This window comes from Emydura macquarii, unplaced genomic scaffold (assembly GCF_026122565.2).
Source record: "Emydura macquarii macquarii isolate MOO-44397 ecotype Brisbane River unplaced genomic scaffold, CSIRO-AGI_Emac_v2 contig_2184, whole genome shotgun sequence".
NCBI lineage: Eukaryota > Metazoa > Chordata > Testudines > Chelidae > Emydura > Emydura macquarii.
Genome location: NW_027132321.1, coordinates 1,741,420 through 1,761,280, shown reverse-complemented (window position 1 = coordinate 1,761,280; position 19,861 = coordinate 1,741,420). Strand labels below are relative to the sequence as shown.

The 19,861-nt window shown below is 63.4% G+C and overlaps 1 protein-coding gene across 1 annotated transcript; it reads left to right on the top strand.

Moving 5' to 3' along the window:
- The first annotated feature begins 3,097 nt into the window (after nt 1–3,097).
- On the top strand, nt 3,098–18,057 carry MOV10 (Mov10 RNA helicase). The gene is made up of 22 exons (XM_067558708.1): nt 3,098–3,413; nt 6,459–6,555; nt 7,310–7,428; nt 7,835–8,073; nt 8,231–8,471; nt 9,114–9,215; nt 9,619–9,781; nt 9,891–10,045; nt 10,305–10,481; nt 10,640–10,787; nt 10,929–11,090; nt 11,554–11,657; nt 11,911–12,008; nt 12,274–12,393; nt 12,658–12,760; nt 13,152–13,269; nt 13,394–13,585; nt 14,080–14,154; nt 14,406–14,531; nt 15,831–15,919; nt 16,740–16,861; nt 17,410–18,057. The coding sequence occupies exons 1-22, from the start codon at nt 3,280–3,282 to the stop codon at nt 17,472–17,474; spliced, it is 2,949 nt and encodes a 982-aa protein (XP_067414809.1). The 5' UTR covers nt 3,098–3,279; the 3' UTR covers nt 17,475–18,057.
- Nucleotides 18,058–19,861: the final 1,804 nt, after the last annotated feature.

The following is a 19,861-nucleotide window of genomic DNA, read 5'->3' as shown; positions in this document are numbered from 1 at the left end:
TTGGGGCGAGGGGGGAAACGGCTAGTGCTAATCAAGTCATAACCCAGCTTCAACCCAAAACCATACCTACAATTGCGAGTCAATGGCAGAAGAGCCAGTTTGTGGAGAGGCATGGTCATAGCAAAACTCCAGTAACAGAGCCTCTCTAAATCACCCTCTGCTGACTCACGAACCCAGCCCTCAGCAACTTACTGGGCGTTTCCATTGCTTACTGAAGGACTTTTCCTCTAGTGACTCCTGAAAAGGAATAAAGGGTGTTACACCCAATGCAGGGGCACCTAACATAGTTTGCCTGGCTCTAGCACTGTCTATGTGAATCTGAATATTTTACAACCTGCAGTAGTACCTGAGCTGTGCCTCCACCCCGACTCCCTTTTGGGCAGGGAAGAGCCATGTCCCTGGTGTACAAGTAGGGAACCTGAGGCACAGAAAGGCAAAGGGACTTGCTCAAGATCACACTGAACAAGTGGCAGAGTTGGGAATACGACCCTTAGCTCCAAGGAAATGCCTTATCCACAAGGCCAGCCTTCCCTGTTGTAGGCAGTTGTGGCTAGTTAAAGTGTCCGTGGAATCTCATCTATCCTTCCTAACCTGGCTTCCTTTCTCACAATGCTCCACACAAGAAAACAGTAATTAACCAGGAAACGACTGTTCAATGGCCAGTGCTTGACACACCCTTCTCCCTAGGCACAAAATCAGCCTCCTACCTGCACGCGAAGGGCTCTGCCTGCCTCTCCTTTCCCCCGCCCGTCTGTTGGCATTTCTCCTGAGCCAGAGTAGCTTTCGTTTCTCCGAGGCAGTCATCAGCTGAGTTTATTCACTGGCAGCCAGTGACTCAGTCACCAGCCTGCTGATTAGGGCGCAGCACAGGCTGTGGTTATAGTCTGACGAGGGTTTTACTTCTTAAACGGCACAGATCACTCTGCTGTGGGGTCAAAAGCTGCAGAACGGCAAGACAAGCCCAATGCCAATCGAGTGGCCAAGAGCCAGAGATGAGCAAACAACTGGCCACGTTCTGCCCTGTCAAACCAGCATGAACCCAAAGTTTTCCCAGTGAGATCAGTGGGGCCTAATGGATTTGCATATCCCCCAGGGAGTCAGTGGAATGACTCACGGGCTTTCAGGTAAGCACCTGGATAAGTATTTGCAGGGTCAGGGCCTAACTGCATAAACTTCAAATCCGCATTAAGTGCCCAGTGCGTATAGAGGAGAAAAGTCCAATCACTGCATCAGAACCTCCGATTACAAATCCTGCAAAATGGACCCAGGGGAGGCAGTGTGGCCCAGTGGCTAGAGCATGGGCCTGGGAGTCAGAAGACGTGGGCTGCTGCTGGCCCAGGCTGCATTCCTGGTTCTACCAGGACCTGCTGGGAGACCTGGGGCAAGTCACTTCCCCTCCTTGTGCCTCAGTTTCCCCATCGGTAAAATCAGGCTAATGATCTGGACCTCCTCCATGAAGTGCTTTGAGAGTCACCAATGGAACATGGAATACAACAGCTAGGAATGTCCCTAGGGGCACAAGATCCAGCACTGGTTTAATTAAACTTTCTGTATGTTATAGAAATAGATTTACAAACATTTCTTGGATTGAATCATGGCCAGCAAGATACAGGCGACTTCAGTCCCAGTGCACTCTGCACTGCCATGATAACCTGACAGAAAGGAAGCTAGTCCTGCAGCCTTACGGCAGACCGTTCCCCAGCATCCTTGGGGGACTGTGTCTCCAGACAGCAACATCTCCAGACGGTAATGTAAAAAAGCGAAGCTAGCCGGGTCTGAAGCACACCGTGTGCCTGACTGACCAGCCGTCTGGCCACCCTCTGGCCACCGAAGAGGGACGATTACTCCCTGACACGCAAGGGGAAAGGGCCTCAGAACTCAAGCATTTTGCAAAGATGACTCAGGCGAGTGGGCGGGCGGAAGCACCGAAGGGGGAAGTAGTAACCCAACCAAGGCCGCCTGGGAAGTCGGCGGCAGAGCTGGGAGGGGACCCCATTGCTCCCAGTCCCTGCTTTAAACAGCAGAATGATCCCACATCACCTCTGGGCTGGATTACACAATGCCATATGTGTGGGCATGAAGCCTTCAGCACCGGGGAGACCCCCCAGCTAGTCCAGAGCACTGCAGCGCGTCCCCCCAGCAACACCAGCTATAGCGAGCACATCAGACCTGCCCTCTGCTCTCTGACCAGCTGCCCACAGAACACCCAAGCCAGGTCGAGGTCTTTATCCTAATCTTCACGGCGCTCCGCGGCCTGGGTCCTGCGCATCTAAAAGCGCCGAGGGGCGAAGACCGTGGTTGAAAATTCACTCCGCGGACACAGCAGAGCTCTCAACCGTAAGGGAAAAACCGTCTGTGCAGGAGCCAGAACTTCCTTGGGAGCCGGCCAGAGACCATGGCACCAACCCCCCAGGAACCAAGGACCGTCCCAAACCCATCCCGTCCACGCCAAGTGCTGGCCCATGTCAGTGACTTGCCCTGTCCAGAATAAACAGCGTAAGGGGACAGCCTGTATATGGAATAAACAAAGCAAGGCCAAAACCAGACTCTGCCCTGCACACAACCCTGTCCCCGGGGAGACTGAGGCCGTGTCTACACCAGTTTGTGCTGGCATACCTGATGCATGCAGGGGTGGACAAATCACCCGCTGAGCGGCGTGCTACACCGACACAAGCACCCCTGTGCACAGCGCTGTGGAGGGCAGCTTCCCCCCCCCCCGCCATAGCTACTGTGCGATGGGGGCTGGCGCAGGTGAGCCAAGGGGAGGGCGGCTGCGAGCTTGCCCCGGTGCCAGGGTGAACTCTCCGGTGTGGCCGGGCCCGTAGAACAAACGCCGACAGATGTTGCTCGCCTTGCTCAGTGCTGGGGGGCCGGACTTTCAAGTCTGGGTCTCACGTTCATTCAGGGCGTGCACAGCCCTCGCCTGGGCCCCCCCGGCTGCGCCCCGCCGGCCAAGGCCCGTGCCCCGGGCGGCGATGGAGGAGAAGGATCCTCGGCCCGCCTCCCCTTCCAGACAGCCCGGCCCCTGCAGCGGCTGCCCCCGGACCTGCAGCCCAGGGCGGGGGGACAGGGACAGGGACAAGGCCAGGGCCAGGCCGCCCCGCCCCGCCCCGGCAGGGAGTTGTCTGCTGGCGGCACACACCCACTTTCACTTTTGTTTCTGCTGCTGCTGCCGCCGCGGGAGTTGGCGGGTGCAGCCCAGTCCTGTCCTCGCCTCGCCCCGGTGCGCTGCGCTGCGCTCGGCGGGACTCGGGGCGGCTGGGGCGCGCGGTGCAGGAGATGCCCGGGTTCAGCTTTCGGGAGCGGCAGGCCTGGGGCGAGCAGTTCGCGCAGTTCCTGGCAGACACGGGCCGGGCGGCGCTGAGCAGCAGGGAGGCGCTGCGGGCCGTCTACAACCAGGAGTTCAGGAGCAGGTAACGCGGGGGCAGCGGGCTGGGCGGGCACGGCGGGTCCTTGGCGCTGTGCAGCGCCGAGCACCTGGCCTGGCGCACCTCCCCCTGGGCGCGGGGAGCAGCTGCCGGCAGCCGGCCTGCACCGTGGTGGGGCAGAGTGGCCAGGCTCCCTGCCGGGAGCAGGGGGCGGCGGGCCGGACAGAGCCGGGGGGAGACGCGGCTGGGTGCGGGGAGACAGGGCGGCTGGCCCCAGGGCCCGTCCCCCCCCCGCAGGGCGGTCCCCTGCCAGCATCACAAAGCCGGGCCCGGCCCGCACGTGACACCCCGTTAATCACCGGCCGAGGCCGGGCTGCAGACGTGCTACGAGCAAGGCGGCCGGACAGACAGACGGGCGTGCAGACGGACAGCGCCACCCGGACTTCCCCGGCCCGGCCCGGGGAGCCCCAGGGGATGTTTTCTGAGCTCTGCTCCCCCTCAGCGGGGGTTAGCCCAGAGCCCTTCCTGGGCTGTGTTCTACGGGCGCAGAGCAGATGATCACCACGGGCCCGTCCAGTCTTAGATCTCGGACTCCAGGCCCTGGGGCGAACTGCTGTGGGGAGACCTGCCCTGGGGCTGGGGCTGGGGAGGAAAGGGGCCGCACCAGCTCTCCTCTCCCCCTCAGCAGCCAGCCGGCCCGGCCAGTGCAGCGCCGGGAGTCCTGCTCCATCGACACATGGCAGAACTGGAGATGGGCCTTGGAAGGGGTTGGCGGGAGTGTGACCCCTCCGTGCCTAGCGTAGCCCGCCTGCAGATGCCAAGGGCAGGGCAGGCTGCAAAGGGAGAGACTGTTCTCCCCAGCTGCTGGCTAAGACGCAGTGAGATTCCCCAGCCTGTCACAAACAGTGCTTCTGGTCCCCCACACTGGTTAGCAAGACGCTAAAACCAAACATTACACAGCCCCCTTTACGGCATGTCAGTCTCTGGCTCCCAGTCAGCCACTAGGTCCAGTAAAGAGAGAAGTTGTTTAAAAGCTATTCTCTTTACCAAACTGTTCTCTCCTGACCCAGGGGGCCAGCCACACTGCCAGTTCAATGTACATCTGGATCTTACTCAAAACACCAGCTGCCAGCCAGTCCTTCAGTAACTAAACTAAAGGTTTATTATGAAATGAAAGAAACAAACAAGAAGAGAGATGGTAAATGGTCAAAGCAATCAGATATGTACACATGACTTCAAAGTCCATATATATCCGATTCTCAGCAGAATTGTGCAGGCTTGTACAGTCCCTCTGGTGTCCATCCAGTAGCTGGATGGGCCTCAGTCCTTCGTTACACAGCTTCAGGTGTAGATGGGTTGATTCTGAGGTAGGAAGGAAGCAGGAGTGAAGACAAGTTGGAGACGGTGCAGCTGCAGTTTATAGTTTCCGCCGTGAGGCTTGTACTTCCTTTGTCCCAAACAGCCCCACAGCACATGGCCTGGAAAAGGCTCAGAGTCCGCTGTCCATAGGCATGTCCTTACATGTCCTGGTGACTCGGTAAGGTGTAGCCCCTGGGCTCCTGGGTCTTTCACTGCATTCATTGTACCTTTGCATTTCCTTGATGGGCCATTAAGCAGGCTTAGTTAGTGCTGCCGCCCTCCTATCTGAGTCTGGGTGTCACCCAGAAACAGAACAAGTTTGAAAGACAAAGGGACCAGACATCCTTAGAACTCATAATACAACATTGATACGTACAAACTATCCTTATACCTAGCAAATTATAACCTTCCCAGAGGTCCTGACACAGCCTATTTTGTCAGATGCATTGTGACTGTGCAATATTGATATCAAACATATCCTAAATGGACACTTCTATTCCAGACAGCGTCGCCCGGGAGGGGGGGGGGGGGGAGACGGGACGACGACGACGACACAAATGCCTCCCAGTCCCAGGGCTTTGGGGCGAGCGTGAGCGTGTCTCCGGTGTGACTAGCACCAGCGTTTGCAGTGAGAGGGATGCCTGGTGAGGCTCAGGAGAGAAGCCCTGCCCCCGGGGCTGTGGCGTGGGAAAGGGCCGGCACTGCTCGGGGCAGAGGGCATCTGCGCAGGGCAGCAGAATGGAGACCACCAAAGCCAGGCTGAAGCAGGCCCAGGGCGCTCAGGCAGGACAGGCTGAAGTGTGGTTGCCGTTCTGGACAAACACTCCCCTGACCCCCCCTCCCAGCCCGCGCCAGGTAACCGTGGGAACTCTGCCCAGGCCCCATCCCCGACACGGCCCAGGCTGCAGGGCAGCTCTGGCCCCCGCGTCCCTGCCTTTGCTCTAGCCGTGCAGCCTTGGTGTGCTGAGTGCTTTGCAGACCCTGAGCAAAGCTGCCAGGCCTGCAGTGTCACGGTTGCCCCTAGGGATCCCCACTTCCCTGCCCCCCGAGTGGGGTTGGGCTGTCGGGACTGAGCCCACCATGGCAGCCTCAATGGAGCTGGGGCTCCCTGCTCCAGCCCTTCGGCTTCTCCACAGCATGCAGGTAGGGCCCTGCCTCGGAGGTGTGTGCGCACACGCCTGAGCACGTGTGTCCCACCCGCTAGTCGGGGTCCCCCTGAGATCCCACCCCCTAGTGCACAGGGGCCAATCCGGCCTGACCCCAGCCCCCGTGCAGGGATGACACCTTTGCCCAGGGTCACACAGGGAGTCAGGGGCATTGCTGGGGAGAGAACCAGTAGCCAGGCTAAGGATCAGTCTGCCCCTGAGTAGGGTGACCAGCTGTCCCCATGTCACAGGGACAGTCCCGCTCTTCGGGGCTTTGTCTTATACAGGGGCCTATTACCCCCCACCCCGCCCTGAGTTTTCACACTTGCTGTCCAGTCACCCGAGCCCCCTGGAAGCTCCCCCGTGCCCACACCAGGCCCGTTCGTGCTTTGAGCCTACGGCTTGCCCTGACATGCCCTGGGTGCAACTGGCTGTGGGCGGCTGAGCTCGCCAGCCCCAGCATGAGCCGGGACTAGCCTAGCCTGGCTCCCAGGCTACCCCTGCACCGGGATGCGCCCCTTGCCCCAACTGCTGCCATCTCCCTGCCCCTTCTCACCCGCTCCTCTCCGCTTTGTCGTTCCTGCAGCAATGATACGAAGACGCCCAACTTCTCTTCCCTCCTCTTCACCCTGCGGCGGAGCGGCCGGGTCACGGTGGCAGGAGACTTGGTGCGGTTCGGGGAGGTAGGTGCGGCCCCCGGGAGCGCCTGCCTGCTGAGGTCTAGCCTGCGCCCCTCGGGGAGCTGTAGGGAAATAACTCCGCTCCGATGCAGCCCGGCGGGAGGTCAGACAAGGGCAGCGGGCCCGGCGTAATTCTGCTGAGGGGTCGTTCCCTGGCCCACACCAGTGGGAGGCTCCAGACTGCTCTGAGCCACCTCCCATCCTGTCCACACTGGGCCGGGCCCGACCCTGCTGCCATGGGAGCAGGACGCCCGTGGGGACCGGCTGGCTATGCCCGGCTCCCAAATCTGCCTCCCTAGCACCAGGGCTGTCTCTTTCTTATCCCAGTCCAGCCATTCAGCAGCACTGCTCAGAGAAGCCCGTGGCCCAGAGCCGGGAAAGGCCTGGGATCTCCTCCCTTCCTGCAGGCAGGGTGGTTCCCTGCAGGTCCGGCTCCAGGGCTGGGCTGGTATCAGGCAGCGGGGCGCCTGTCCCGTCCCACACGCAGCTCTCACCGCAGGGAAGCGGGCTCTGAGAGGCGCTGTGCTCCGGATCAGCCTGTGCTCCCCTTTCGTCCCGCCCTGAGCCAGGGCCTGGCTGCACGCTGAATACGGGTGTGCAAGCAGTGGAGCCTGCCGCCATCCGCTGGCCGAGGGAGCTGCACCCCAGCACAGCCCTGACCCCTCTGCTTCGTGAAACCCCTCTGCTCACTGCCCGGGCACATGCGAGAAGCCCCCACTCCCCTGCCTGCCCCCCGCCAATTGCTCTCCTTCCCCAGGTGAAAAAGAAAATGAAGGTTGCAAATCAGTACTGGGGACCCAAGCCAGAGGAGCCCCCCGTGGACAGCCAGGAGCCAGGCACGGATCCGCCTCCCCGCCGAGGACGCGCCAAGATCAGGTACCAAAGCCCCCCACCGTGGGGGTTCTGTAGCCTCCCTGCCCCCCTCCCTGTAATCACGGCACAGGCGAGCCCCCGAGCAGGCTAACCATTGGCAGCTCACCCGCCATTGCTGAGCTCCCAGCCCCCCCGGGCAGGGGGACGCCGGTGGGGTGGGCTGGGGACAAGCAGAAGGGCTGAACAAGGAGTGTCTGCCCTGCCAGTGCATGGCCTGGGCCAAATGTCCCTGAAATCGACAGGACTCTTTCCAGCAAGGGCACGGGGCACTGGTGCAGCCCCCAGCGCACCTGCGGGGCCGGAGCCCCAGGGACTCCTGCCCAGGTTCTCCCGGGGCAGCCCCATCCTGCAGAGACCCAGGCCAGAGGGGATCGTACACGCACTTCTAACCCGTCCCCTCTGCCCGCAGAGCGGAGTTCGTCGGTGGGAAACACGGGGTGAAGGTTTTCTCCGATCATGACCAGGGGAACGGGCACATCCGCTTCCCCGTCACGCTCAGCGAGCCCGCAGCAGCCAGCATTTGGGTTCAGAACAGCAGCACGGAGGCAGTGACGCTGGTAGAGTACAGGGTGCTTTCGCGGCAGCCCGAGATCACCTTCCACGATGCCAGCAAGGTGACCAGAGAGCAGCCCCTGCCCTTGCAGCCAGGTAAGAGGGGACAGCTTCCCCCAGGGAGAGCGTTCTCCTTCACATCGGGTCCCCCCCTCCTGCAGCGAAGCTGTGTGACTGTTAAACAGCTGCCACATTCTGGCCAGAGGTGGCTGCATCCCATAGCTCCCAGTTCACACATGCCCTTTGACTGCAGGGGCCTCGTACTTGGTCGAGGCGCAGTGCCGGACGCAGCAGTACGGTTGCTTCCCCGTCACCGTGCAGTTCCACTTCACGAAGGAGCGGGATGGGCCCTTCACCATCGGGCGCTTCGTCTCGGCCGTAGCCAGCAGCACACTGGATGAGGAGCTGGGGCCCTCGGCACCCTACCGGCCATACCAGGCCAAGCTGAGGAAGTCGGTCATGGTCATCATGGAGGATGGCGTCCCCCCCGACAAGTACGTAGTGGAGGGGTTGGGCCGGGCTGAAAGGATGGATGGGCAGCTGGGATCCAGCCCCATCCCCTAGTCTGGCGAAAGCACCTGCTGGGCGTTCAGAGAGCCGAAGGGGCCATCGGATCGTCGAGTCTGAGCCCCTGTGCAGCACAGGCCGACCCCAGCCCCGGCTCCCGCCCCAGGCTGAGCCCAGCCACTTCTGTGTGTTTAGAGCATCTGCCAGTCAGGAGATGGAGACTCCACCGCGTCCCTGGGGCGTTTGCTCCGGTGGCTGACCCCGGGCTTCGCGAACCACTGCTGCCTTGCTGCCAGTTGGAGTTTGTCTGGCGTCCGTTTCCAGCCCCCGGGTGCTGGTCTGCCTTTCTGCGCCAGGGGCCGGGAGTTACGCCTGTGGGGGTGCGCACACGCGGTGACCCAGCCACCTCTCCGTCCGCTGTGCCTGTGGGGAGGCAGCTGGCTTGAGACGGCAGCTGCCGGGTCCCAGGAGCCGGCGCAGGGGGCACTCTGCCTGCGCCCCCAGGCTGGAGTCTGTCCCACTGGCTGGGCTCGCCCAGCTCCAGGCCAGCGAGTGTAGTTCTGCCCTGGGCAGCGCCAGGAGCTGCCGTGCTTGCCCTGGGCTCTGAGCCCTGCGTCTCGTCTGCCTAGCTCCCTGCACTACGAGCTCGAGAAGAAAATCCCGCTGCGCTCCTACAACTACCCACAGGATCTGAAGGACGTGATCCGCTCCAGCGCCAAGCACAGCAAGCTGTGAGTGCCCTGCGCACCGGGGGGGGGTGGGTTATACCTGCTTACACCTCACTGCAGGTCTCATTCACCTCTCAAGGAAGGGCCCCTTCCCCCATGCAGCCGTGGGGCCCAGCACCCCTTAGCCAGAGGCCCCCGTCGGCCTGGAGCTGGGCTGCCTGGAAAGCTGGGCCCCAGGAGGGAGCTCGGTATCTCCGTGGTTCCTCCTCCCAGGGACACACTGCAGCCTTTGCTGGCCACTGCTTGCCCCGTCGGTGCTGGGCCCGGCGCACGCCGCAGGCACCTTGGAGCTTGCTGTGAGCCGTGCGGACTGCTCGTCTCTGCTGCCAACGGAGGGGGCCGGGCTGGCTGGCCCAGCTGAGGCTTCCGCTGTGCCGGGACGTCAGGATAACCTCTGGCCCCACAGGTCGTCCCTGGCGGCCCCGCTGCAGTTTGAGAACTACCGGCAGAAGTTCCAGCTGCTGCTGCACCTGGAGGAGCTACAGATGGAGGTGGACATCCGGCGCTATGACCTGGAGGACGTGACCATGGCCAGGGACACGCGAAACAAGAAGCTCCTCGTCCTGAAGGTGAGCGGCCAGGCCTGATGGGCGTGCGTGTCTCTGCAGCGCCCCGTCCTTTCACACCAACCCCAGCCTAGCTCCCCGCTGGGCTGCCCCTTCTCTGTTCTGTCCCTAGGTCCCCGGCATAGCAGAGAACCGTCCGTCCGTCCTGAGGGGTGACCACCTGTTTGTCAGCCACAGCGAGGAGCGCGGCTGTCCTCAGCTCGTCTACTACAAGGGCTACGTGCACGCCGCCGAGCTGGACACGGTCAAGCTGGGCTTCTCCAACAAGTGAGTGGCCCTGACTGACGGCCCCCGGGGCACCGAGGGTCTGTGCGGAACAGGCCAGGGCCAAGGGAGCTGCTGATGGAAGCCAAGCCCGGCCTGCTGTTAGCACTGCCGGGGCGAGCACACAGAGAGCGGGAGGCGCTGGGCTGTGGGGCACAGGATCGCTGGGCAGAGCAGGGGAAAGGTGGGGCAGGCCAGGGCAGTGCCCGGGGGTCGGGGGTGCCTGCTGATGCTCTGTCCAGCCCTGCTCACCCTTTTCCAGACTGCTGGCCGGCTTTGTGGATAACCAGAAGTTCGATGTGACCTTCACCTTCAACCGGATACCACTGCGGGTGCAGCACCGGGCTGTGGAGCTGGCCGAGAAGACGAACCTGCGTGACATCCTCTTCCCAGCCCTCTCGTACGGGGAGACCCTCCTCGCAGAGGGCTGCCAGCTCAGGTGAGCCCAGGCTGCAGAGGATAGCCCCTTCCTAGCCGGCACTCTGAGGCGGCTGGCTGTGTGGGGACGGGCAGAAGGTGGGGGAGGGGGAGTGTCACATGCAGCAGGACCTGGCCGTCCCGTCATCCCCTACCCTGCCCAGCTCCATTTCCCCGCAGCCTGTTTGACCGGAACCTGGAGAACAACCAGGAGCAGTACAGGGCTGTGCGACAGATCGTGACGGGGATATCCAGGCCAGCACCGTACATCATCTTCGGGCCGCCAGGGACCGGCAAGACCGTCACCATGGTGGAGGCCATCAAACAGGTGAGGGGGTCCCCGGCGTCCAAGAGCAGAGCTTGCGCCGCATCCGGTTGCCAGAGGGGCTGAGTGCTGGCCACAGCTCCTCTGCCCCTCTGCGTCCACTTCCTCCCACCTGGGCTGCTCAGCGCCTCTCCTCCCTCGCAGGTGATAACCTGCGTGAAGAGCTCCCACGTCTTGGCCTGTGCACCCTCCAACAGCGCCTCCGACTTGCTCTGCCAGCACCTTATGACACACCTAGACAGGAGCAGCATCTATCGGATCAACGCCAGCAGCAGGGACTTCCGCCAGGTGCCGGAGGGGATCAAGGTACATGTGCACCTGCCCCGATGCCACTCGTGGTGTTGGTCAGGAATCTCCTGTCTGGAGGGTTTTCCGAAGGCACATGCCTTTTAGCTTACTGCCGATTTCCCATGGGAAAGTTGAAGTTGGTGAGGGTGGAAAATAGAAAGGACCGGCTCCCTCGCCGCCCGCCCCCTCTACTCCCTGTCAGTTTTTCTTTCTGCAGCCAGTGAAATTGACAACAGCTTTCCAGGTAGGCCTCGCCCACGCTGACAAACGCCCATTTGGGGGACAGGTGTTTTCAAACCTGTAATGTCCTTGTGCGAAGGGACGTCCATGTTCCACGGGCTATAGTCACCCCTCCAGGCCGCACCGTCTGTGCACACACCACTGGCAGTTGTCCAAGGGCGTTAGGGGTGGAGAGGTGTCTGCCCCTTCCCGGCCAAGGGAAGCACTGCTCTGATCCCGGACCTTGTCCACATGTTGGCAGCCCTGCTGTAACTGGGACAGTGCCAAGGAGTGCCACGTCTACCCAGGCAAGGAGAAACTGCAGCGCTACAGAGTCATCATCACCACCCTGTTGACAGCAGGCAGGTAGGAGGAGCAGGAGCCCAGTGCAAACCCCACCCGGGCGGGGCTGGGGGGGCTCGAATCGGGGAGTGAGGATCTGTACAGGGAGGGATGTGACGGGGGGCCCGGGGATGTGCTGGGGGAAGAGAAGGGAATTCTCTGTGCAGGGTCTGCTGGCGGTCGCGCGTGGTCTGTCTGTGCAGGTGGCAGGGCAGGGCGCCAGCGCTGCGCAGGCTTGTTCACTGCCTCTCCCTCTGCCTCTTCCTCTTCCTCCCAGGCTGGCCACGGCCAACTTCCCTGCCGGCCATTTCTCCCACGTCTTCATTGACGAGTGCGGCCAGGCGATGGAGCCGGAGAGCGTGGTTGCTGTCGCAGGTGAGGGGGGTCTGGGGGCGAGCACACTTGGCTGCTCTGCAGGACGTCCTAGGGCATCACCGAATCGCCCCTGCCCGGGCCCGCGCGTCCGGCTGTCTCACGCCTGCTCGGGCAGGTCGCTGGCGCCGGGGGCTGTGCAGCGCTTGCTCCTGGTGACGGATTGAGGGTGCCCCTCCCTGCTGCTGCTCGGAGCAGAGAGAGCCGTGACGGGGCCCTGCGGTGCGGGGGTCAGTCAGCAGCCGCCTCAGCTATCTCTCTGCCCCAGGGATCCTGAGTGCGACGGACCGACAGAGCAACGCCCTGGGGGGCCAGCTGGTGTTGGCGGGAGATCCCAAGCAGCTGGGCCCAATCCTGAGGTCCCCCCTGGGCATCGAACACGGACTAGGTGAGTGGGACAGAGGGCGAAGACGCCGGGCGGGGAGCAGGGGGGTTCTCAGAGGTGCTGATCTGCTCCCAGCTCTCCGCGCCCCTCGTCTGGGCTCGGGGGCCAGCTGGCTTTACACAGCTGCCAGGATAGCTGGGTGCGCCTTGGCAATGAGAAAGTCGCTCTCCGGGCGGGATGTGGGGGTCTGACGTGCCGCCCCCAGCCCCCTGCTCAGAGAGGCACAGGCCAGGGGGTCGCTGGTGACGTTCTCGCTCTTCCTTGCAGGCGTCTCGCTGCTGGAGCGGCTCATGCTGCACAACTCCCTCTATCAAAAGGCAGCCGAGAGCTACAACCCGCAGTTCGTCACCAAGCTGCTGCGCAACTACAGGTGCTGCCTCTCCCCGCGCCCTGCGGCCGGCGCTGCAGCGGGAGGGAGCCGGGGGCGCTGTCAGAGCCGGGCAGCCGGCGGCAAAGGCCTCCAGCCCCCGCTCTCCTGGCTCAGCGCGGGCTGCACGTGTCTGTCCGGCCGTCTCATGCCCGCCCACCTGCTGCTCGTTCAGTAGCACCCCCAGGGCAGGCGGCATTGGACGGAGCAACCCGGATTCCTGGGTTCTGCCCTCCCCAGCCAGGAAGCCAGGCCGTAACCCCTCTGTGCCCTGGGCGGAGGTCGCCGGGGCCCCTCCTGTTGCTGGGGAGGTGGGAGGAGGCCTCCGGGAAGCCCGGGTGGGGCTGGGGAGCAGCCGAGCGCCCCTGAAATGCTGTCGGGGCTCCTTCCCCAGGTCCCACGCCGCCCTCCTCCAGGTCCCCAACGAGCAGTTCTACGACGGGGAGCTGCAAGAGTGCGCCGACCGCCTCATCAGCCATTCCTACTGCAGCTGGGAGGAGCTGCCCACGCAGGTGAGGGCGGGGCAGAGATCCAGCGCCCAGCCGAGCCCCCATCCCGGGCAGGGCAGGGCAGCTCCACGCGGCCCCACCAACCACGGGGCAACACGCAGCCCTGACCGTGGCGTTCTCCCTCCAGGGCTTCCCGATCATCTTCCACGGGGTTGTTGGGGAAGACCAGAGAGAAAGCAATAGCCCCTCGTTCTTCAACACGGCGGAGATCGTCACCCTGGTCGCCTACCTCAAGAAACTGCTGCAGAGTCAGGGCAAGCGAGGCCGCGCCAGGCTCTCCCCCAAGGAGCTGGGGATCATCGCCCCGTACAGGAAGCAGGTGAGGCACAGCTCAGCCGGCCTCCCCAGGGCTGCCTTCCCCACGCACCACGAGCCCCACAGAGAGGCAAGCCGCCCAGCCCCGAGCTCCCGCATCCCAGGCGCCTCATCCCCACGCACCGTCTCCCGGCTGCACCTCCAGCAAGCCCCAGCGCTTTGTGCTGGGGAGCCCGCTTTGGGCAGGGGCCAGGCGCCCCGGGAAATTGCCCCAGACGGAGGGAACCAGAGTGGCAGGATGCTGGACGGGCGGGGAAACCCCAGCAGCCACTGTGGTTTGTGACGGGCACCGGGACAGCCCAGAGCGGGAGCCAGCCCAGCGCTCAGCTGCGGGCTGGACGGCGGTCGCTCTGTGAGATGGCGGGGACCGAACAGGAAGCTTAGGGCAGGGCGGCCACGGGCAGCTGGCCCCTCGCAAGGGGATGGGGGCTGTCGGGGCCCGAGCACAGAGCTGGGGGCTCTTGAGGGCAGCGGGAGTCACAGCCGCCCCTTCCCCAGGTAGAGAAGATCCGACAAGCCATCACCAGGAAGGACAAAGACCTGATGAACCTCCCAGACATCAAGGAGCTGAAGGTGAGTCCCCCCCTCCGCGCCGTCCCCCTGGCCACACCGGGAGCAGCACGGGCAGCTGGGATAGCGGCTGTGGCTCCGTTCAGCTCCCGGCACGGCTCTGCCCCACAGGGTCCCTGCAGCGTGGCCGAGGGACGCGGCCCCGGCCGGGCGTGCCCTGCACAGCTGCGTGCGCCTCCTCTGGGGAGGTGCGGGGGAGGCGGTGCCGGCCGGGAAGGGAGCTCCCCTCACTCCTGCCCTCTGCTCCCTGCCAGGTGGGCTGCGTGGAGGAGTTCCAGGGCCAGGAGCGGCGCGTGCTTCTCATCTCCACCGTGCGCAGCTGCACCGAGTACCTCCCGATGGACAAAAAGTTCAAGCTGGGCTTCGTCAACAACCCCAAGGCAAGTGCCCCGCCCCTGCGGCCCCAGCCTGGCCCCGAGCCCCCCAGGACGGCTCCTCCCTGCGGCCCAAGGAGACGGGGGTAGCCCTGAGGGCCGGTGTGGGCTCTTGGCTGGGGCGCGGAGCCGGGACACGGCCCTCAGCAGCCCCCCCCACGCCCACCGCCCCGACTCCCTGCGGTTCGACAGGCCGTTTTGGGGCCAGGACCTCCCGTAGCCGATCGAAGGCGCAGGAACCGCTGTGCCCCAGAAGGGAGCCCCCCGTCCCTCCACGGCCCCAGTCGCGCACCCCCAGCACGCAGAGCCCTGCCCCGGGAACGGCACAGGGAGAGACCCGCCCGCTGCCCTGGCGGCAGGAGCGCAGGCGCCGATGACACGACGGGGCACCAGCCCCCTGCCGAGGAGGGGGTGAGGCTGCGGGCGGTGGGGCCGGTTCCCAGCTCCCGAGTGGCGGTGATGCTCTCGCACGCCAGGGCTCAGGCATTCCCGGCCCCGCGTCCAACACCAGGGCAGAGCCGGCTCGTACGGGGCCGCGCTGCCGGACCCAGTCTGCCCTAGCCCCCAGCACCGAGCTCAGTCCCGTAGCTCCCGCCCGCAGCTCTCCCGCCGTCTGCTCACCTGGGCCGTGGCGCAGCTGCAGCCTCTTGCACCAGCTGACGCGGCCTGCGCCCGGCCCCGGGCGGCACTCGCCACGCGTCCTTCCGGCAGACCTCGCACCAAACCCTCCCTCGCGCCCCAGCCGGCTCAGCGGGGACGAGTGCTGCCCTGCGCCTGCTGCCTGGCCTTGCCTCTCTCCCCGCCAGCCAGCCCAGCGGGGCCCCTCCCCTCCCCACCCCACCCCAACTCCTGTGACAGTGGGGGCACCTGTGGGAAAACCCGCTGTAACCCCTTCCTGCCCGGGCAGCAGGCGGCCGGCTGGGAACGTGCCGAGCGCCCGTTTGCCCCGACCACGGCTGCGTGGGGTTGTGTGTGGCTCTGTAGCATGGCTGCACTTGGGCCAGGCCCGGCTCAGGACACCGCGGTCCCCACGGTGCAGCCCCAGGGGTGTAGATGGGGCTCGGGGCCGTGGGCTAGCCCTGCTCAGCGCTAGACTAGCCGGCAGCAGTGAAACCCAGCCAGCCACGGAGCTGCGCCCTGGGAATCCTGGATCCTAGCCCCGACGCTGCCTGGGCGCCTCTCCCCACCCCCACCCAGGGGGACCCTGCACCCCAGAAAGTGCTGGGGTGGGGAGTGGCACTAGACGTGGGCTGGGCTGGCTCCCTGCCCTGGGGGCGAGGGCCTCATCCTGCTCTCTCTCTCTAGCGGTTCAATGTGGCCATCACCAGAGCCAAGGCGCTGCTAATAGTCGTGGGCAACCCGGCCGTGCTCAGCCAGGATCCGCACTGGGGCATGTAAGTGGCATCCTTCAGCCTCCGGCTTCCTGCCCTTCCCTGCCCTCGGCCCATGCCAGGGCCCAGCGGTTCCCTCTCCACCCCCAAAGCAGACGATGCTGCCGGGGAGGTTCAGCGAATGGCGCTCTCCGCTGGCCCGTGGGCGGCTGCTCACACGCCAGCCTACAACCAGGCCCGCTTGTGGTGGGAGCCGCACCCACGCTGGGCTGGGACGACACGGCGGGAGGTCTGGAGGGGGGGGCGCACCCTGCCCTGGGGTCAGTGCAGAGCCAGCGACCCAGCAGGGCATGGGGGGGGGGAGGTGCCATCTAGCGAATGAGCCGTTTAACCCCCGTGCGGGCAAGGCCCATGACACTTGTGTGCAGTGAAGACCTCAGGCCGCTGTCTGTAGGCCAGGGATGAATGCTGGGCTCCTGGTCAAAGCCCAGCCAAGCTGGCGCCCTTCGGCCCCTGCAGTCAGGGCAGGAAGGGCCGTGCGACCCTGCCTGCCTCACTCGCTGAAGCGCTGCACCCCAGAGGCGGCGCGAGCATTTGGGACAAAAGTGCCTCTGGAAATGCAAGCGGCGGCTGTGCCCAGCATTGCAGCCTGGAGCCAGGCCAGGCCCCGCCTGGGCCGTCGCTGGGAGCTGACGCATGCCGGCCCCAGGCCGCCCCAGGCAAGGTGCTCCCAGGAACGGGTTGATCCTGCCGTTTGTGTTTACCCCATGGGTTTGCAAGAAGCCCAGCAGGTCCCCCTCCAAGACATCCATGCCCCGCACTCGCTCCCTGCATTGGGACGGTCAAGCCCAGTGCCAACGGGCGCCTGTGTTTGTGCCTGCAGATTTCTCAGGTACTGCGTGGCCAAGGGTGGGTACAGGGGGTGCCCGTTCCCAGAAGCGCCCACGGAGGAGGATGCCCTCACGGCGGAGCTCAGCGCCCTTCACTTGAGCATGCACCCAGCAGGTAAGATGCAGCGCACGCATGCCCCCAGGGCCAGCCTGCCAGCCCTCGCCCCAGCTCCGTAGAGCGGGAGGTGGGCTGGATATGGCATGTTGGGGCCCCGTGGCATGAGCTGTTGCTGAGCCAGCCCCTCCGCTGGTCTCCTGCTCAGCGAGCATGGGGGAGCGGTGGGGACTGGGGGCACAGGTGTGTGTTTAAGCAAAGCAGACAGGCACTGCTCTGTGCAGCGAGCGTGGTGGGTCTCAGCCCCCTTCCATGTTGCCAGGTGTCCCCCTCCCAGGATCCCGGCATGACGCCCCCTCGTGGGCAGCCTGGGGAGCGAGTCCGTGCCGCTGCCGCCCCGCTCTGGGGTATCTCAGGGCGACTGCACCTGCCACCAGCCCTGAGCTCACACAGAGCGAGGGGGAGCTGAAGGTGCTCTGCGCGCCGCCTCCCCTGGGGCCCATTCACACACTGCTCTGCTCCCTCCCTCTGCCGGCCTGGGCAGCGCTCCGGTCCGGCCTGCCACGGCTCAGCGCCCCCTCTCACAGCCGGCTGGTGTCTCTCTGCAGGGACCCGGCTCGAGGACAGCCACGACCATCGCCAAGTGGAGACGGAGTGGAGACAGGAGCACTGAGGCGCTGCCGGCAGCTCGTCCTCGTGCTGCTTCCGCACCGGAGCCTGGAAATGCCTGGAAGCACCAGGACAGCTCAGCCTCAACCTTCGATGGGGTCGTTCGCACCCTCCCCGCCGTGGCCGCTGTTGGGCCGGCAGGGACGGTGAGAAGGCACCAGGAAGCCCTGGCTGTTTTCTGACAGTGCCGTTGTTTTAAATAACTTTTTGAAATCCAGTTTTTGAAAAAATTACTTTTTTGTCTTTAAAAAAAAAAAAAAAAAATCCCCGTCCTGGGGCGAACCTGCCCTGTCAGAACCGGCCCTGCAAACACCCGCCCCCAGGCGCCGCTGGGACGCACACCCACGCTCGCCTTCAAAGCCTCGGTCACTTTTTCCAGCAATGGAACCTGGTTTTGGAAGTGCCCAGCTCATTTCCACCAGACCCAGCTCCTGCGAGCGGGAGCCGGTTCCATGCCCGGAGCTGCAGCTGAGCGCCTGGCTACACCTCTGCTCAGGTCATTTCTGCTGCTGTCAGGTAACTGGCTAGTGCCAGGGGAGCTGGGGTGTAGCTCTCTGGAGTCGTGTTCTGAAATAAAGGTTTCAGGCAAGCGCTCTGTGTGTGTGTGTGTGTGTGTGTGTGTGTGTGTGGGAGGGGGGGCACTGCGAGCCGGCCTCTAAAGCCGGATGCTTTTCCTGCCAGCTCTAAAGAGGTGACTCAGCTGTCCCCAGGCCTCACAAGGAACAGATGAGCTGGATTCTCAGGGGACAAGGAGCGCTGCTGGCAGGAACCAAGGCAAGGGACAGAGCTGGGCATTATTTACAGGGGAGGACTCAACATGAAGCCAGGGAAGCAGAGGGGTGGGGGCCCATATGTGCCCCTTTCCCAGAGCCATGTGTCTACAGCGAGGTTGAGGAGCTCAAGCCGGGCTGGTGGCTGCAGGAGGTGAGGTGGGCAGGATTTATAGAGCCGTGCGTTCCACACACCATGCAATAAAACCAAGCCACAGCCACAGCAGGCACTGCCTAGTCTCAGAGACACGCACTTCGCCTCCCTGCCGCTCAGCTACCGTTTGCTCTGCTTCGCATGCCTGTCGGGCTGCACGCGCTGCTCTGTGCACCAGTCCCAGCCCTATAACTCACGGCCCCTCGGCTAGCCAGTGACTCATGGGAGCAGCTAGTGCGGTGTGTGCAGAATGAGGCTGCCCTAGCCTCGTCCCTGGCTGGTTGATTGCCTGCCAGGCAGGGACAACGGTGGATTGTGCAGAGTGCAGCATGGGGCTCTTGTGGGCTCCTGGCTTTGCTCTCGCCCTGCCCGTCTCAGCCGAACATGCACACTGTCCAGGGGCTGGAGAGAGTGCTGCGTCTTTCCTCGGCTTCCCAGGCTGGCTGACGCGCCCCTGCTGCTCTCTAGGGCTGAGTGGGAACACCAAAGCAGAGTGGGGCAGGCGTTGGCAATGGGCACCTTCAAGAGGTCACAGATAATTAGCTCCCCACTGGACAGAGGAGGTCATTTTAGACTAACTCACCCCCCACCCCCGCTAGCACTCACCAGTGCAGGAGACTCACACAGATACGGGGTTTGCCTTATCATAGGCATTTGTCTTGCTGTCTATCTCCTCTCCTGCCGGCCAGAAACAGGACAGGCCAACAGACAGGCTGAACTGCTTCCCAAGGTGTTTTCTGTGCATGATGCAAGCTGGTACTTCTTCGTTTCACACATTCCTCCTCTCACTGAGCAAAGGGAGGAGAGGCAACACCACACTTGGTGCCCACACACCAGCCTCGGCAAAGACTGAGCTGCCAAAGAACATCTGCTCTGCACCTGACTGCCATCGAAACGCAATGGCTCACTGTTTCACAAGGATATTTTTTTAACAAGTCAAACTCATAACCCAACGTTTGGACTCTCTCAGAGTGTTTTTAATCAATCTAAAACAATAGGTTGGGGTTTAAATTGGTTTTGTAGAGAGTTTCCAAGTATTTTACATGCTCCAGTGCAGAAGGAAAACTTCAGAATGTCCATTTTCCAGGGATCGGGGATTTCGGTTCCCGGAGTTCTCTGTTCCCCTGCTTCATGGGAACATTGGGTGAGCCACTGCCCAAACTGCTGGTTGCTGGGGGGAGTTCCCAGCAGAGAATCAGCATGAGGTTTTGCAGAGGGTAAGTGCTGCTGTTACCTGTGCACCACACACACCCTGCTGGTTAGGGAAGAAAGTTGAGACACCCCATTTCCTATGGCCTAGCTTGGAGCAGCTTTTCCATAAGGACCATCTGACCTAACTGCTCATGACATTTCCTTCTGCACTTCATCATTGTGGGACTTGTCTCCCCACAGCACCTTGGCCACAGCTCAGCTATTCACAGGATCCTTCACATACCCAGGACATTCAACCCCCTGCGCTAGCTCACG

Bases quoted from the DNA above. Each gene is read 5' to 3' on its own strand.
- MOV10 (XM_067558708.1), top strand. From the start codon at position 3,280: ATGCCCGGGTTCAGCTTTCGGGAGCGGCAGGCCTGGGGCGAGCAGTTC. The intron at 12,009-12,273 runs GTGAGGGGGGTC...TCTCTGCCCCAG, and splicing joins GAGCGTGGTTGCTGTCGCAG to GGATCCTGAGTGCGACGGAC. The intron at 14,532-15,830 runs GCAAGTGCCCCG...CTCTCTCTCTAG, and splicing joins GCTTCGTCAACAACCCCAAG to CGGTTCAATGTGGCCATCAC.